Source organism: Hirundo rustica, chromosome 23, assembly GCF_015227805.2.
Source record: "Hirundo rustica isolate bHirRus1 chromosome 23, bHirRus1.pri.v3, whole genome shotgun sequence".
NCBI lineage: Eukaryota > Metazoa > Chordata > Aves > Passeriformes > Hirundinidae > Hirundo > Hirundo rustica.
This window is the reverse complement of record NC_053472.1, coordinates 878,063-896,929: the sequence shown is the minus strand read 5'-3', so window position 1 is coordinate 896,929 and position 18,867 is coordinate 878,063. Positions and strand designations below refer to the sequence as shown.

The window sequence follows — 18,867 nt, the reverse complement described above, 5'->3', positions numbered from 1 at the left end:
CCCTGGGATGCACAGAGGCATTACGAAAGAGACGCAGAGGAATCATTGCTCATAAGTGGTCTCCTGACAGCCAGACTGTGATCACTGACGCTTTTCAAAAACCCATCACCACCAAAACACCACCCACTGCTTCGCCAAACACCGAGGGACAGCCACATTTCACTTTATCAAGGTCCAAGAGACACACAGGCATCTCCCAAGGGAGGTCAGTCCAGCTCCAAGCTCTGGTATAGAGCCCACAGCCTGAGAAATGGCAGCCACCAGGAAAATCCCATGCTCGCAGCCATTTGGAAATGATCAGCCCAGGAAAATAAACCACAGGACTGCAGTGACCCCCAGGTTAACGCTGGGGCCAGGACAGAGGGGTTATAGTGATGGAAGTTTAATTCCTGGTCAATATTTCCACCTTGGTGTCACCATCCCATCTTTAAATGACACTTTCTCCCTTCCCAAGGAGTTGGGGGTTCAGCAGTCCCAAAGGAAAAGCTCAGGGGCTGGGGACTGTGATGGGGTCTCAGAGAGACATTTGAGGAGACAGCTCAGGATGGAGAACCTGGATTTCCATCCCTTGCTCCACAGGACCCTGGGAGGCCCAGCCAACCAGGACCCAAGAGCCAAGGTCCCTCCATCCCAAACCACCGTCCTGCCAAGGCCGTGAGGTGACAGGTGCACACAGTCAGGCTAGAGAGGTAATTCCGGGGTGGAATTATCCCATGTACCCCGTGCCCGGAGCACGGGAACTCCAGGATGAGACCCGCAGCCCTGGAACTGCCCTCCCCAGAGCGGCTCTGCCCGCAGAGGCACCGCCAGCATCGCTCCCGGGGTGAGGGATCCGCCTGCCAACGCGGCTCAAAGAGGAAAAACCCTCGCCCGGCGTTGGAAATCTCCTCTCCCGCGATTGTCGGCGCTTGGCAACCTGGCCTGGCAGTGAATGAACGCCAGGGAAATATTCCTCCCTACACGTGTTTGGGTATTTCGGGGTGGTTTTCTTGGCCGCCGCTCCTGGCTCTGCAACAATGCCCGGCTTGTTCGGCCCCGCGCTGCGGGCCAGGCTTGAATAGATCCGTCTAAAATTATGAGCGGGCAGCCCCCGGGCTCTGCGAGATCACAGAGCCCACGCTGGGGCTGAACAAAGCCCCCGCTATTTCCCAACAATTAGCCCGGCTAAAAGGACATCTATCTCCTGCCATCGGAGCCACCACGTGCCTCCCAGCCAGCCCATTGTGCAGCTAATTAAATAACACGCCTCTCGCTCCCCGGGAGCGCCTCCCGATGAGCTCGCCCAGGTCCTAAATCCTGGCGGGTGTGAATGGGAGCGGGCAGCTGCTGGGCAGGGAATCGCGGCTCCCGAGGGGATGCGGTCAGCCCAGGACGGCCACGGGCGGCGGCAGCGGTGATTTCAGGGGGTTAAGGGACCTTAAAAGCTCATCCCGTGCCACCCCTGCCATGGGGACAGGGACACCAAGTGACACGAGGGACACCAAGTGACACGAGGGACACCAAGTGACACCAGGGACACCAAGTGACACGAGGGACACCAAGAGACACCAGGGACACCAAGTGACGCCAGGGACACCAAGTGACACGAGGGACACCAAGTGATGCCAGGAACACCAAGTGACACCAGGGACACCAAGTGACGCCAGGGACACCAAGTGACACCAGGGACACCAAGTGACACGAGGGACACCAAGTGACACCAGGGACACCAAGTGACTCCAGGGACACCAAGTGACACGAGGGACACCAAGTGACGCCAGGGACACCAAGTGACGCCAGGGATACCAAGTGACACGAGGGACACCAAGTGATGCCAGGGACACCAAGTGACACGAGGGACACCAAGTGACGCCAGGGACACCAAGTGACTCCAGGGATACCAAGTGACGCCAGGGACACCAAGTGACACGAGGGACACCAAGTGACACGAGGGACACCAAGTGATGCCAGGGACACCAAGTGACGCCAGGGACACCAAGTGACGCCAGGGACACCAAGTGACTCCAGGGATACCAAGTGACACGAGGAACACCAAGTGACACGAGGGACACCAAGTGACGCCAGGGACACCAAGTGACTCCAGGGACACCAAGTGACACCAGGGACACCAAGTGACGCCAGGGACACCAAGTGACGCCAGGGACACCAAGTGACACGAGGGACACCAGGTGACGCCAGGGACACCAAGTGACGCCAGGGACACCATCCCAGGGGGCTCCAAGTGCCGTCCAGCCTGGTCTTGGACATTTCCAGGGATGGGGAAGCCACAGCTCCTTTGTGCCAGGGCCTCCTCACCCTCACAGGGATTAACTCCTTCCCAGTATCCCATTAAACCCACCCTCTTCCAGTCTGAAGCCATTTCCTTATCCCACCTCCGGGAAGCTGTTGAACAGAGATCCCGGGATCCAGGAGGGTTCAGCGCACTCTGCTTCCCAATCCACCTCCCAACTGCCTGCAGCAAAAGCCACGAAAACAGATGATTTATTTATTATTTTCTTCATGCTTTGCTGGTGGCTGGAGGAAAAAAATCAGATGCAAGTGTTTTTTCTGAGTATGTTCCTGGCTGATACAAACCAGTTTGTTGTAAGTTGGTGTGTTGTTTTTTTTTTCCTTTTCCCACACATCTTGCTTGGTTAAAGCAGTGGGAAGAAAATAAACAAGGAAAATGTTGTGTCATTCAACCAGAGCTAAAACTTTCTATTTTTGCACTTTTAATATGGGAAGGAATTGCAAAATGGAAAACGAAATGGGCCTTTTAAAAGTAATTTGTTAACAAGCTCTTTTCACCCAGTTAGTTCACCTCTTGGAGGAGGATTCTGTGGGAGGGGAAGGTCTTGGATGAGGATGAGGCCAAAGGGAAGCTGGGGAGCTGATTTGTGCTCTGTGAGATGAAACCTCTGGGCCTTGGGGTTTCCTTCCAGCCGGAAAAGGAGTTCTGGGAAGTGAAGAAAATCCACTCAGATGGTGCATCAAACACCCTAGGGCTGCCTGAAATATCCTGGGCCACCACGACCATCCCTGGGGGAGGTGGACGTGGACCTTCTGAACACCCAACCTGCACCAGCTCGGGCCAAAAGCCACGGGAGGATTTTCTCCCCATCCCAGCCCAGTTCCTCGGGCTGAGCTCCAGCACAACAGCCCAGAACTCCTAAATCACTCCAGATGTTCAGCACCTTTCCTCACACGCTCCCAAGACCCGGAAGAAATTCAGTTCCCTTCTGTCAAGGCCCCAGTCAGCGATGGCTGCAAATATCCCTTTTACCCGCTTTAAATCATCATTTCCCACCCCTGGCTATTTCAATCACTGTTTTCACACTGGGAGAGCCTGGCTGGAGGGCTGGGAAGGTGGGGCAGGAGATTAATGAGCTGATTTCCTGCGGACCTGCAGCTCCAGGCTGGAAGCAGCTGGACCTGCTGCTGCAGACAGAGCTCCATCCACCCGAGGAAAAGAGAAAATCCCCATTCCTCATCCCTTGTGGGGAGGAGGCAGAGGGAGGAAGGGCACAGAGGAGGAGGAGGAGGAGGCAGAGCTTTGCTCCATTCTAATGGGAACCAAAGCTGGCTCCTGGTTTCCAAACCCACCCTGGGGAGCTGGTGGAGCTTGGGTGGGAAAAAGCTGAGAAGCTTCAGGAATGCATCAGGGAGTTATTAATCAGTGCATGTACAAACCCCTAGGGTTTCATTGGAAAAGCACATGGGTCAACTTGATGCACGCTGCTGTTGAAATCAAATTTGCCCCGCACTCAGGAAATGCAAAGGTTTTACACCAAATAACCAAATTTTACAGGGCTGCATCCAGAGGGCCAGGAAAAACATCATTAAAAGATGTGCCACGGCTCACACAGAGGCCCAGAAGGGGCCACACAAGAGTCCAGTCCCAACCACAGTTTAACATAACCCAGGAGCAGCCTCCTCAGCCCTCCAGCAGCCTTCAAACCCCACAGCCAGCTCTGAGAGCTCCATTCATCCCAAACTCCCAAATAAAGGGCAGGAGCCAAGGAAAAGCTGCCTCCCCTCACCCAGCCAGTGCCCTCGATCCCAAAGCTCTGGGAATGGCTCCACAGCCACTTGATTAATAAGGGCCCGGGGGGAAAAAAAACCGTTTATACAACCTCATCTTCTCTAAACTTCCTAAGTGCTTCAGAAAGTGGCTGCCCTGGAAACCCAAACTGGAAACGAAAAATATTATCCTGCCATTTATAAACATCCCTGGTGCTAATGAAGTGAGGAGCGGCAGCGACGGCCAGTGACGGTGAGGTGCTCTTGGCAGGCGTGGGAGAGCCCCAAAACCCCTGGCTTCAGGTGGCTGGGGGGGGAAAATCCTCCCACGGTGACGCAGCGCCTTTGGAGCTGTGAGGATTTGGGAAGGGGGATGGTTGCGGAGGTGTGGCTGTGCTAAACGCAGGGGTTGGGAGCAAATGTGGGGGGAGAAGGGCAGGGTGGTGGCAGCCAGGCTGGAGCAGGTGGGTGAAACCTCTAAAATCATTCCCTGAGCTCAGGGTGAAGCAGCACCTCCTGCTCCTGGAAAGCAGCGAGGGAATTTGGGTGCTTGCTGAGCTCCAGCCTCTGTGGGATGAACTGCCTGGGCCGGGCTGCTCGTGCAGGTCAGCAGAGCACGGCTGTTTACACCACTGTGCTCTGAATAAACACAGAGCAGCCCAAATTTAGCTCCTGGGTTCAACCACCCCTCGCCTCGCAGCCCCTCGGCCACACATCCCAAGCAGAGAGCCAGGACAGCGGAACGCTCCTGCCCATTGCTCCATCTGCTTTCCCTGCTGGCATTTCCCACGGAGATTTGTTTTTGCTTCAGCACCAGAAAATGCTGAGGTTCGGCTGGAAATATTTGGATTTGGTTTCGACAAAATATTGATGATTTCCGCCCGACAGTCTGTCACTTTTGGCAGCAGCAAGGAGGAAAATGAAAAAAAAAAAAAAAAAAGGAGCGGTTTTTCCTCAAGATATGGGGACTGAGCTGACACCCAGCCTCGAGACAAGGGGAAGGCAAAGCCAAGCTACTGGGCTGCCTCGTTATCCTGTCAGGCTGATTACTGCAGAGCAAGGAAAACTGCTCCTACTTCCATGGAGCGGCTGTTTGCCTGGATGGAAGCACAGGCGGAGCTGCCAGCCACGGGAGGCCTCTGCTCTCCTGGGGTCAGGCAGGGGCTGGATGCAAAGCAGAGGAAGAGCAGGTCTGGTCACCTCGGGAGATGTCTCAGATACCCCAAGGGTGCTCGTGGTGAGGAGCTGATCGAGGGCAGGAGGAGATGCCGGCTTTATTTCCATCACTGCCTTCCAGAATTAGTCCTGTCTCTGGAGCCTGGAGAACTGGGTTGAAATCTCCCAAGCACAGACTCTTCTGCAAGATGCCTGGAACTGACCAAATTAGAATTTTTCCATGAACAGGCTCCCTTGCAGCATCTCTTCCTTTTTCCCTTTTTCACCTCAACACTGACATCAGTTTGACCAAGCAAGAGCCCCCTGGCCCCACTTGAACCTCAGATGTGGAGAGTGAATCACACAGATGTGGGAGAAAGGCATTCCTGACTCCTGAAAAAGATCTGCTGCTGAGTTAAGGAGAAGGAGTTTGGGCTGGATCTCCCTAGCAGTCAAATCTCCCCTTTGGTGGAGCACTTTATTTTCTCCATTTTTTCCTAAATACTAAACCCTGGCACAACTTGAGGCTGTTTTCCCTTGCCCAGTCCCTTGTTACCCCTGAGAAAAGACCAGTCCCTGCCGGGCTCCCCCCTCCTGACAGGGATTTGTGGGGATCCCAGCTTTGCATCCCAACCTGCCCTTGCGTCACACAGGAAGGAAAAACAGCAAAAGAGAAGCCCTGTCTCTAAGAGGGGAGCAGAGATCTCCAAAGGCATCTCCCAAAGGATGGAGAAGCTCCTTTCGTGATCCTAAAGCTGGAAATAAGCCCATGTGCAAAGTCCACCCTCCATCCCAAGCTGTTCCCACACCTCACTGAAGCCATTTTGGAGACAGGCAAGCGAGTGTCCCGTGGCTGTCCCCCAGAGAAACCATCATCCCAACACACCCAGGACCTCCTCATCCCTGCCTGCTTCCGCAGGGGCCCAGGGCTTCCTCCCCAGGACCAGCTGCACACAGAGCACCGCCTTCCAGCTCTGGTCAAACAGCCAACCATTGACCCACCGCAGCTTTTCCAAGCCCATTGATCCCAAAGCCCTCGGGGGAAGGTCCAGCTGGAGGGCTGGGAAACTCCAGCACGCGCTGGGGAGGCTGCAGGCAGCTCCAGGGCTGGCCACGCCCGCAGCCAAGGGTCACTTCAGACGTCTCTTTTTGTGTGTAATGCGAAGAACTCGCACGGCCCCGCTCTCCAGGGACCCTCAGCCACTCTCCTGACCTCACTGAATTAAGCATGGCCATAAAAAGTGCGCTGAATTAATCATCTGCCTCTCCAACGTGAGAAACCGCTGTGCAGGGGCTCACAGGAGCGGCTGCAGGGATTTAGGGGTCTCACTGCAGGGGAAGGCAGTGGGGTTTAGATGCCTGAAGACTTTCTGGTAAGTGGTATGGCCAAGATCTCCCACACCCCAGCTGTGAGACTCAGTCTGGTCTCCTAGATCTTATCCCTGAAACCCTTCTCCTGTAGAAAGCCAGGCTGGAGAGGACTTGGAGCAGCCTGCTCCAGTGGAAGCTGGCCCTGACCAGGGAACAAGATGAGCTTTAAGGTCCCCCAGCCCAAACCATTCTGGGATTCTCTGATTCCATGACCATGGGTGCTGGGAAGAGTCACCAGGACTGGGAGCTTGGCTGAAGGAACCCCGCACCCTCTGGGAAGAGGAGGTTGCACTGCGGGGTCCTTGCAGCCCAGCAGCTGATTGCTGCAAAGCTGGGATGAAGAGGGATTTGGGGGAGCAGCAAGAGATCAGGGACCCCGTATTTCCCCCAGAGGCTCCAGGTGAGGTGAGAAACATCGCAGGCACAAAGCAGGCTCTGGAGAGCAAGGTGCAGAGAGCTCCTTTGGAAAGCTCAACCCTGGCTGTGCTTGAAAGAGCAGGAATCATTTCCATTCCCAGCTGACAGCAGGAGCAGCTCGGGCTGATCTCTCTCTCGTTTTAGAAGGAGAGCAGAGAGATGCAATCCCTTACAGGGCTTCCAAGAAATATCCCTCCCAATGCTGTTCTTATTTCTCTAATTTCTCTAATTTCTGTCCTTATTTCTGGCACTTCTTCCTGCTCTTCCCCTCTCCAGCCTGGAGAAGCTCCCAGAGCTGTGCTGGGGCACAGGACAGTCCCATCCTCCTGGAAGTGTCTCTGTGTTGGAAATAACAATTAAAAGAACCGACAGACCATTCTAATTGCCCCCCTCCTCCCCCAAACGTCTGACAGCAGTTTCTCAGGCTGAAGTGATGCAAATAGCTCAGATAAGGCTCAGATAAAGTATCTGTGCTCTCCAGGGCTTATCTGAGCTGAACACCAACTCCAAAAATCCTGAAATTTGCCCCGTGGGACTGTCTCTGGAGCTTGATTTCCATCTGAAGCCCCGACCTCCAGAGACTACAGAAACAGCTCCTGTTCAAATGCATTCTTGAGATAGCAGGGTGGGACCCGGCAGGTCTGCAGCTCCCCTACTGCGGCTATCTGGGGTTTGCCTCCTGGTGGGAATGTTGCAAGAGCCGGGCCGATGGCTCAAGGAGCCGGTGACGGCACCTTTCACCACCCCTGCTGACACTCCCAGGACGGAGGGAAAACCTCCTCCTGATGGAAAGATCACTTTCCCTTGGCTAGAGATTGTTCCGTGCTGGCTTTTGCTTTCAGGCTCTGCTCAGTGATTCAGGCAGAGGGAAGGCTTGTGGGACCTCTCAGAGTGCTGGGAATTCCCTCAGGGGCCATGGCAGGAGCCCTAAATCCCATCGGGATAAGATTTGGGGTTCCTGGGTGCAGCAGGGATCTGGGTGCAAAGTCTCCTCTGGTTTTCTGGCAATCCCAGCCTGGCAGGATGCAAAGGGAGTCAGCAATCCCTGGGTCTGATGGAACAGACCTGGCTCCCAGCAAGGGCCAGTCCCTGATATTCACTTAGAAACGTTCCTGCTTAGCGATCCAGTCTTTCCAAAAACACAAAGAGCTGCAAAAGGTGTGAGACCTGGGAGTGACACCCATTCCTAGTGCTCAGCTCGGGATGGGAAAGGAGCTGGGAAATCCAAGGCCAGGCTCTGAGGAGGATAATTGAGATCTCTTTGTAAGCTGGTACAAAGGCCCCTGGGCTCACACCTGGGCTAAGACCATTCCTTGTCCTGTGGGAGCACCAAGGATCTCCCACCTCCTGGCCAGATCCCATATTCCATGTGCTCTACAGACCCCCGAGTGAAAGAGAGCAGGAAGGATCCCTCCCTTGCTACCAAAGAATCCACAATCTAATCATTTATACACCTCATGCAAATCCGGCAAGGACGGGGAAATGGAGCTTTCTGAAAACCTTTCAAAGCTCTGCAGAAATTGCCCAAATCCCGCTGATCCAAGCAGAGAGAGATTTCCTCTCTGCAGAGGTTTGCAGCCGGCAGGCAGAGTTCTCAGGCAAGAATAATGATGAAATTCTATAGGATAGCTCATAAACCAGAGGGGGAAAAAAATCATTTCCTACTAAAAATTCCCAACGGCTCATTCCCAAAGGGCCACAGGACTGCTGTGGAGTGCTGGCTCCCCTTCCACCCTGCACCTCACCCTGGCCAGAAAATTGGGAGTGAAGGAAAACACGTAGGCACCTCTCCCAGGGCTCTCCAGCACCGGCTGCACCAGGGTGAACCATGAGGTACCAAAACCCAGGGATTGAGGGAAAACCCACAGGCAAGGTCCAGCTCGCAGAGCTCCGTGGCACCGGCAACCCCAGGGTTAACCACGAGCCCCAAAATCCCAGGGATTGAGGGAAAACGAGTGCGCTGGGTCCAGCTCCCAGCACTGTGAACCACAAGGCACCAAATCCCAGGGATTGAGGGAAAACGCTCCACGGCGCTGGCAGCCCCAGGGTTAACCACAGCAGCGCCCTGCGAGGCAGCGATTTCTGCTTTATTTCAGCAGGGGAAGTGTGTCCCGGCCTGATTAGCCCAATGGTTTCCTCTTTTCCCATAACCTCCAGACCCCCATGGCCTAAGTGTTTACTTTCTGAAATAAAAAATCTGCCAGTGTTTTTCTTTTTGCAGGGCATGTGTATTTTGGGAGGATTCGGGGGGAGGGAAGCGGAGGGGGAGTTGAATGGGACGGGAGGCTGGCGCACACCTCCCTCCCCTCTCCCACCCCTCACCCCAGCTCCTTCCCAGCTGCAGCCTCGGAGCTGAGACTTCTGGCTTCGATGTGAGGAAGAGAGAGAGAGAAACGCATTAATGAGAGAGTTCAGGCTCTTGCTCCAGCAGCCATAAACACGAGGAACATCTGGAGGGAGAGAGAGGTGCTCCGAGCTGCCAGGAGCTGAAAGGATCAGGCTGCTTGCAGGATTCCCCCCTCCCCACTGCCCCTCTGCCCGCCCTGCTGTGCTCTCCTGGCATCATAATGCCCATCCCGGCAGAAAACACAATCAAAGAATCCTAAAGGTTGGAGAAACCCTCTAAGATCATCCAGTCCAACCATTCCTTCAGCACTGTCGGGTCCATCACTAAACGGTGTCCCCCAGCGCCACATTTATACATTTTTCGAACAGTTCAAGGGACAGGGATTCTTCCACTTCTCTGGAAGCCTGTTCCAAATATCTCTCCTCTTTTCTGCTGCCCTCCCCGCTCTTCACCAGCCCAGCAACCTGCAAGTGCTGCTACAAGGGCTAGCCACGGGCAACCAAACCGCCTGGTCATGGCTCCGAGGAATTTTCTTGAGATAGCTCAAGCACCACCCCCCCTTCCCCCCAGTTTTGCTTTGTGTGGCCTGTCTGAAGTGTTTGGTGGTGCAGGGTGGTCTCCTCCTCTGGAAAACCAAACAGGTACATCCAGCTCACTCCAGCCCTATGGAGGAGTCAGTCCTGCTCCAAGGACACCCCAAAACGAGACCTCTTCTGCAGGCATCACGGAAGCCCCGGACTGGCTGTGGCTCAGTTCCCTTCCTCCTGGGCTCTACATCCCCTTATCCCTTCCTCAAGGCACACTGGAGCTCTTGGTGCTGCTGCTCATTCTTGCAGCTCCCAAACTTGAGTCTTCTGTCTCGCTGAGCTCCCACCCCCCTGTTATACCCGAGAACCCCAACGCTTCTCCAGGCTTCTCCCCAAACCCACCCACCAACATTCCAGCTTTCCCCCAGCCTCATCCCAGGGACCAGCGCCCTGGTCTGAGCACGATCCCTCATCCCCAGCTGACTCCAGCCTGCAGCTCAAGTGGGAAAGGAGCTCTGAGCTCATTCTCTGCCGATGACCAAGGCACAGGGAGCTCCCTGGGGTTTTGCCTTGGAGAGGCGACACAGGGAATTTTCCAGAGTCAGGCAGGAAACTAATGGAAAAGTGAAAGCCTGGATTTTTGTCATTCTATTGCCTCAGTGCGAATGATCCTCTCCAAGTGCTGAGCTGCTGCAGGTCCCAGCTTCACTGAGTGTCATGGGAACCCCTGTGTGTGTTTTCCTCACCTGGGAAACAGCAGGATCCACAGGAACCAGGCACCGCAGCTCCCACTGACCTGAGAGCAAAGCAGGGACTGCTCATCCTTCCCAGCAGATTCAAGCACACCTCAGGCATCCCACAGCCCTGCAATTCATTCCCAAGGCATAGAGGGGTCTCCTCTCTCCACCAACAGATTGGAAAGTGTCCTTAACAGAGAAAATGATGTGCGTCCCTCAACAGCCCAGACTGTCCCAGCACAGCACCTGGGACTGGCCTTTAACTGGAGCCAATGGAATACCCAAAGATCCCCAGAGGAAAAGTAAAAGAAACCCCAATTCCAGCCAGGCCCTAAACAGCTCCAGGCCCAGAGAGGCTGGGGATGACAGCCAGCAGCCAGAGGTTGACAGCAGAGCCCTCACCCAGCCCCTGGGCCAGGGAGAGCTGTGGATCAGGGAATGATGCAGCACGTTGGGAAGGGGCAGGATTTTGTGCAGGGCTTTCTCTGAGTTGTGAAATGAATTCCCATCCAGCACATCCCTCCCTGCGAGGGGTCACCCTGATTTCCCCCATCCTGCTTCCCTTCACCTGCCTGCACATCCTCCTTTGCCTGCTCCTGGTTTGTTAAAGAGGGTGAGGAGAGCCTGGCTGCTCCAAGGGGTGATCCTGGCTGGCCCAAGGCTGATCCTGGCTGGCCCAGGGGTGAGCCTGGCTAGTCCAGGGAAGGGCTGGCTGGCACAGGGATGATCCTGGCTGACCCAGGAAAGGGCTGGCTTGCCCAGGCTGATCCTGGCTGGCCCAGGGATGATCCTGGCTGGACCAGGCTGATCCTGGCTGGTCCAGGGGTGATCCTGGCTGGACCAGGCTGATCCTGGCTGGTCCAGGGGTGATCCTGGTTGGCCCAAGGCTGATCCTGGCTGGTCCCGGGAAGGGCTGGCTGGCCCAAGGCTGATCCTGGCTGGCCCAGGCTGATCCTGGCTGGCCCAAGGCTGATCCTGGCTGGCCCAGGCTGATCCTGGCTGGCCCAAGGCTGATCCTGGCTGGCCCAGGGGTGATCCTGGCTGGTCCAGGCTGATCCTGGCTGGCCCAGGCTGATCCTGGCTGGCCCAGGGATGATCCTGGCTGGTCCAGGCTGATCCTGGCTGGTCCAGGCTGATCCTGGCTGGCCCAAGGCTGATCCTGGCTGGCCCAGGGCTGATCCTGGCTAGCCCAGGCTGATCCTGGCTTGCCCAGGCTGATCCTGGCTGGCCCAGGGGTGATCCTGGCTGGTCCAGGCTGATCCTGGCTGGCCCAGGGGTGATCCTGGCTAGCCCAGGCTGATCCTGGCTAGCCCAGGCTGATCCTGGCCGGCCCCGGGCAGGGCTGCCTGTCCTGCAGGCAGGAGCAGCAGCTGTGCGTGCCCTGTGAGAAGGCGCCCATTCATCTCTGCGAGAGCATGCGGGGGAGGCAGCACAGCACAGGGGAGGGGGAAGTGTTGGAGGAGGCTGAGAAAAGGAAGGAGGCCGCAGTTAAAAATAGGATAAAAGGACATGAAAAAAAAAAAAAAAAAAAAAAAAAAAGGGAGATTTAAAAAAAAAAAAAGAAAGAAAAAAGCTTCTCTCGGAAAATGCTCTGCAGCTGGAGAAGCCATCGGGCTGAGCCTGGTCAGCTTTACCTTCCCCCCTTCTCCTCCTCCTCCTCCCCAAGCCCCCTTCCTCCGAGCGTGGGCCTGGAAGGCGGCCCGGAAAGCGCTCACAGCAAACCTTTTCCTGCGGGGCTCTCCCCCGGGAGAAGAGCCGGCAGAGCAGGGGGACACGTGGGGAGAAGCAGGGAGGCTCGGCCCCGTGGGACCCCGGCGCAGGCCGGGCTGGGAGCGGGGCCGCGGGGCGGAGGGCAGGGATGGCAGCGTGGGCACGGGGAGCGCTCAGCCCGCTCTGCGCGGGGCACAGCACTGCGGGCGCTCCTCCTGGCCCAACCAGCTCAACGCCCAGGCCACGAGGACTCGGTGCCCGTGGAGCACCAGCTCTGCTTTTTGCTCTCCAAAAATCCCAGGAACGGTTCAAGGCCAGCCTGGGCATGGCTTAAAGCAACTTGCTCTGGTGGGAGGTGTCCCATCCCGTTGGAATGAGATGATCCTTAAGGTTCCTTCCAGCCCAAGCCGTTCTGGGATTCTGTGATTCATTTCTCAGCGAAGCCAGGAGCACTCCCCCAAAATGCTCCAGAAATATCCCAAAGGCTGGGAATACCTTCAGTCCAAGGATGCTAATTCAGCACAACAGCTGTAGAAACTTCTTCCGCCGGAGCCGGAGTTGCTCCATCCCTCGCTTGCCATTAACAACAAGTTTATCTCCCCTATCAGTAAGGAAAACAAACCCACTCTGAGTGGAAGGGGCTGCCAAAGTGGCCTTGGCTCCTGAAGGCAGCGCAGCCAGTGCCGTGTCCATGCTGAAATTGTAATGGAATCCCAGATCCCGGAAAGGGACCTTAAAGATCATCCTCATTCCAACCCTTGCAGGATGTCACCCCCTAGATCAGGTTGCTCAGAGCCCCGCAATAATTTTATCATTCCGCTAGCAAACCTTTTCTTCCACTCCAGTTTTACACCTAACATTTTATAATCCGAAAAAATATTCCCAGGGAGGAATGTCAGGATCCTAGTCCCTTATGAATTCACCATGAGGTGCTAAATGTGGCTTTCAGCCACTGCTTTGGGCAGGCAGGAGGCGCCTGCATTTGGGTGGCAGATGGAACAGCCAAGGTGCCTTTACAGTCCTGATGCCACCCGTGCAAGGAGCAGAGCTCCTGTCCGTGAGCAGCCAGCAGCTCCCCTCTGCTCGGCCTTGTTCTGGCACCTCTAGGTGGGCCTGTCCCTGGCTGTGGCAATCCCTGGGCAGTGCCATTCCCAACATGTGCGCCGCACATTGTGGTACAAGCTGACAAATAAAACCCCCACTCCAGTCCATTTTCAAATGTTGGCCTTTCAAGCCAAAAAAACTCCACCCCTCCTTGCTTTATCTAGGAGCTAAATCCACATCAGGCTTTCCTTTATCCATATCACAGAATAATCTTATCAGCTTCAAGCACAGTGTAAATAAACTTGCCCGAGCTTCAAAAGCAAAGCGTCTTCCCTAAACACAAGCAGCCCTCAAACTCTTAGAAATGTTGTGGGTTTCTATTGCAGGAGGATATATTCACACTTGCATTTTCCTTGTTGACTTGTTTCTTTCACCAACATCAAGACCATGAAAACCAAAATAGCCTCTGGTGCAGCAGAAGAATAGATGACAAATGGTTTTCATGTGCAGCCGAGACACAAAGGAGAAATGAAAGGCTGTTCCTGGCCCCATATACAAATAAGAGTTTCCTCTCATTTAAAATTAGAAACTGCTCTAGACTGAAGAACCAGCAACATTAAAAAACAAATCAGAGAAAGAGCACCTTGCATTGCAACAGGAAGAACTGAAAAGTAATTTTTAGGTATTGCAAGAGAGCCAGGGGCCTGTCCTGCTCATCCCCACTCACTAGAAGCTGGATCAAAACCTGTGGAAGACAGCAACAGCTTGGATTTCTTTCCCTGCCTTCACTAATGTTTGAGGCAGGCTCCAGCCTCTGCAAGAAGGAAGTTCACAGAGCCATCGCGGAGTAAGGAAGATCTGGGCTGCAGATATGTTGTTCCCTGGAGAGAGCACTTTCACAGAAAACGGGAGAGGGTTGGGGAAAAAAAAAAGCCCTAAAAAAAACTTTCCAGGCACAGACTTGCAAAATGTTTGAGCAAATCCAAATGCTGCCAGGGCAGATTTCATCAGCGCAGAGCTGACATCACGCTGAGAGAGGTCACTCACAGGAGTTGAGCAAATAGCTGGAGTAAGGACACCTGGGAATAGCAGAGGGGCTTTGCTCCGGCCACAGGCACAGCTCTCTGCGTCCATCTCCCGCTCACACTCGAGTGCTCACCAGAGGAGAAAGGAAAAAAAAAAAACAACTCAAATGCCTGAACCTTTGCCAAGGAGAGATTTCAAACTGTACATTTGACCGCAGCAGTCACTGGTTCTGCTGAACTCCTCAGCTGCAGAAAGTCTCTGAACATCAGGGCTTTCCCTCCCCAGGGGCTAATGAGTGCCACTAACGAGCAGGAACCGCTCACAGGAGAGCAGCACACGCCACGGGAAAGCTTACACGGGATTTAAGTGCTTCAGGACAGGCTTATGTGGGGCTGAGGTGAAACACAAACTTCATCTTGGCCCGTGGCAGAGGTCATGGTTGTGCAACTTGAGCTCTTTCTCTTGGTTCTGTGGCCGGGCCATGCCGGGGGGTCCCTGAGCCCTGGGCTGCTCCCTCCTCACCCACCCTGGGCCAGAGAACATCTGTCCTGCCAGCTGCTCATACAGGAGTCCTGGAATCCCGGGATGGTCTGGCTTGGGACCCTAAAGCTCCTCTCATTCCACCTTCCACATCACATGGAACGGCCCAAAGTGCAAGCTGAGCATGAAACTCCATGTGTTGGGGCAAGCACCGGTGCTTTTTCTACAGGTGTAGGAGGAGACATTCCCTAGGCCCAGCCAGGGAAGTTGCTTTAGCTGATGGCCCAGTGTGGCCTCTCCTCTCCAGCTCTGGTGACCACCAATCTTCCAAGGAATCATAAAACCCCAGGTCAGGGTTAGAAGAGTCCTTAAAGCCCACCCAGTCCCAGCCCTGCCATGGGCAGCGACACCTTCCACTATCCCAGGTCACTCCAAGTGTCCCAGCCTTGCACACTTCCAGCCACAGCTGCTCTGGGCACCCTGTGCCAGTGCACAGCGTTGAGTTACAAGAGACCCCAAATTACCACCAGAGTGGAACGGAAATTTGGGAATCCCTGTTTCCTTTCAAGCCTCCATGGACACCACTTTCCAAAGCCCCTAACCAGGAGCCAGGACATCAGTCCTGCAGATGCCAGGAGAAATGCAGAGGATGCGACCAGCAGCTTGGCAGGTCCACCCTGCCGGTGGGATCCTCCCAGAGAGCCTGCTGCTGCCCCTGCGTGCAAGGGAGGTGCACACAGAGCTTCAAAACCCCAAAAACCAGCAAAATCACCAGCTGAAAGGGGAGAGGAGTTCTCCCACACCATGGCAGGGAAGAAGGAAGCTCCCAGCCGTCAGCATCGCTTCAGCATGAGGACAATAGATACAAAACCCCACCGCATTTAAGGGTTTTTTCTGCTTTCTGGGCCAATCTTCACTAAGGGAGACCCCTGACACCATCAGGGCAGGTACCAACCTTGTGATGCCGTGCCTGAGGGAGGCACTAAGGGCAAAAACCCCAATAAATGGAGGCAGGACTGGGGCAGAAAGCAAACCTGGGAGGACACCGGGGTGGGGGATACAACACAGCCTGGTGGGATTCAGGCTCGTTTTTCCATCTGAAGCTGCTCCGAGCCCCCCCAGCACGGGGAAGGTGCCACCCCCGTGTCCCAGCGTGCCACGCCCGTGTCCTACCCGTGCTGTAGTGCTCCAGCCCGGTGGGCACCTCCTGCGTGGCGGGCTCGTCCCACAGCGGGCAGCACGGCCGGGGAGGGCAGCAGGAGGCCTGGAAGCCGCACGTCACCCAGGGATCCTCGCAGGGAGCGGGGACTCCTTGTTTCTGGAAGGAGCAGAGGGGAGCTAGTCAGGGCAGCGGGACCCCCAAACGCGCAGGGAGCTGCCCCCAAAGCCGGGCAGCGAGCCCTGCTCTGGCAGGGTGTTGGGATGGGGCCAAAAGGGCCTTTTTGGAACCGGAGTGAGGAGAAAAGCGAAGGTCAGAGCGAGGCTGAGCCTGGCAGGGTTTCAGCCTGAGGGGTCTCGTTATGGGGACACTCCGCGGCAGGGGTTTGTCCCACTCCCCGTAACGGGGAATGGCATTTTTTGGGCAGCAGAAAGCCCCAAACCCCCCAAATGTGGGGGTCACCACAGCCCTGCCCAGGCACCGTGGGAGAGCCTGCTCCCAGCTGTCATATTTATGTTCCTCTTCCTATTTATAGGGATATTATTTGGGATTATTTTTGTTATAGTTGGGTTATTTATATTTCTCTTGGTTTTATTGTTGTGTCCACAGACACGTTTATACATGTGGTGTGCACACATGAGTTATACACCTCATATGAAATGTACAGATGCATATATATTGTATATTATATAATGTATTCTTACCTAAACGTTGCATAATATACTGTATTATTATGTGTTAACACACAATATATTATAGATGTACTGATTATATGTGTGATATAAGCATTTATACACCCACACCGATGTAATCCTGGTTTATAACTCAATATAAATTACACATTTATTTTTATTGCATATGAAGCTAAATTTATACTTTATAAAGAAAATATGTTTATTAGACACAAATATAGATGTAGTTAGAAAGATTTGTTTAGATTTGTTTAGATCTGTGTAGATTTGTTTAGATTGGGAACAAAGCTTTAATAAATGATCCCAGGATGTAATTTTAATTTTATTCTCTACACCTATTTTATACATATATATTTATGCATATATAGTATGTATATATATGAACACACCATATTTATTATGTGCATCTGTATGTACATATTATATATATTATATTTACCATGGGCACACACACATATCCATATATACCTTATAATAAATACATCGCATTTGTTTGTCCCCCTAGAAGAGGACAATACCATGTGCACATCTATAAATAAATGCAGGATGTTTGAATTTTTTATCATTGTTACCATTTCCCTGCGGGGGAATAGATTTCCTTGATGGCAAATCAATATTTAAAAGCCAAATGCTTGCTTGGAACCATTTAAAGGAAAGCTGTGGAGCTGCCTTGGGAATATTTCATAGCTCAGAGGTGGGCTTTTCTTCCCAATTTGGGAAAAACGTTGGGTTTTAGCACAAGTTCTGTGCAGCCTGAGATGTCAGCCCAGAGCTTATCTGACCTCTAAAGCTCAGCAGTTCTTTGGTCAAACGGTTAAAAAGAGGTGTGATTTCTCTGAATATAGGTCTGCTTTCCTTAAATATGGATCCGATTTCCCTAAATATGGATCTGATTTTCCTAAAAAAAAAGGCTCAGATCCCAGCCCAACCTGTCCCAGGATCACACTCCAACCTGGATTATACGCAACCACCCATCAGCTGCAAACAGAGCAGAGCTGGCTCGGGAGAGGGAGCACTGGAGAGGTCCCAAAACTCCAGAAAACCACGGGAGCCTTTCCCAAAAGCTGCCCAAATGCTCTGTGCTGGTCCCTTCCATCCCGGGTGAAGGTCAGCAGGGGGAGCAGGAGCCGGACAATGCTTCCCCCTGACATTCCTCCCAACACAAGCGCAGGAAATCCGACGCAGGATCCCATTTCCAGGGGAGGTTTGCAGGCTCCAGAGGGTCAGAGAAGCTCTGGGTAAACGCTTGGAATTCAGGCCTGCTCTGAGCTACCTAAAAGCTTGGGTATTCAGGAGATGGCACCGAGCTGGGTCAGGGCTGGGGAAATCACAGCGACCTGAGAGAAAACTGCTGGGGATAGGAAACCGGCACCAGTTCCTGTCTGTTATAGAGTCATGGAAAGATTTGGATTGGAAGGGACTTTAAAGACTGTCTGACTCCAATCCTTGCCATGGCCAGGGACACCTTCCACTATCCCAGATTGCTCCAAGCCCCAGTGTCCAACCTGGCCTTGGACGCTGCCAGGAGCAGCCACAGCTTCTCTGGGCACCCTGTGCCAGGGCCTGCCCACCCTCCCAGGGACAAATCTCTTACTAAAATCTAATCTATGCCCACCGTCATTCAGTGCAAGGCCACTCCCCCTTGTCCTGTGCATTCCTTACCATCATCCCAGGCCGAGCCAAAGGGTAAGGAGCTGTGCTGCCGATGGTTGTGTCCATATAATAACTCATCATCTTGGAGGTGCCTGCAGGAATGGAGATGGCCATTAGATTTCAAGCCATAAAAAGTGACAGCGCCAGATAAATCCGTGCTTTCCACAGCCGTATGGAGCTTGGAGCAGACTGTCACCTTAGTAAGTTTATACTGGAAAAGTCAAGAGGAAAAATACCTGGATTAGCAGGAAGCATCGTGATTAGAGGGGTCGTATCAACAATGCAGCACCCAGATGCAGGAGTGTAACCAGGGGAGAGCCCGACAATGGGGAATGAATTATCACCTGCAAGCTGAGAGAGCTGCTCTGATGGAAGATGAGATCATATTTCCTTTGCTGGAGAATAGGTGGGAAATTGTTGCCAATTTTTTTTTTCTTTTGAGAGAGGAAAAAAAAAAAGAAAGAAAAAACACAAAAAAAGGCCATTTTTTTAGATCAACACCTTTCCTGTGAAAGCTTTATCAGGCCCAGTCTGTCTCACAAAGAACTTT

The 18,867-nt window shown here is 53.7% G+C and overlaps 1 protein-coding gene across 1 annotated transcript in view; it reads right to left on the bottom strand.

The window, feature by feature from the left end:
• Window positions 1-18,409, bottom strand: part of ETS1 (ETS proto-oncogene 1, transcription factor) — a 66,999-nt gene extending 48,590 nt beyond the window's left edge. The window contains exons 1-2 of the mRNA XM_040085057.2: window positions 18,327-18,409; window positions 15,987-16,131 (exon numbers count right to left, since the gene is read on the bottom strand). Coding sequence (XP_039940991.1) covers window positions 15,987-16,131; window positions 18,327-18,398 — 217 coding nt within the window. The 5' untranslated portion in view covers window positions 18,399-18,409. The remainder of the gene's footprint in view (window positions 1-15,986; window positions 16,132-18,326) is intronic.
• Window positions 18,410-18,867: the final 458 nt, after the last annotated feature.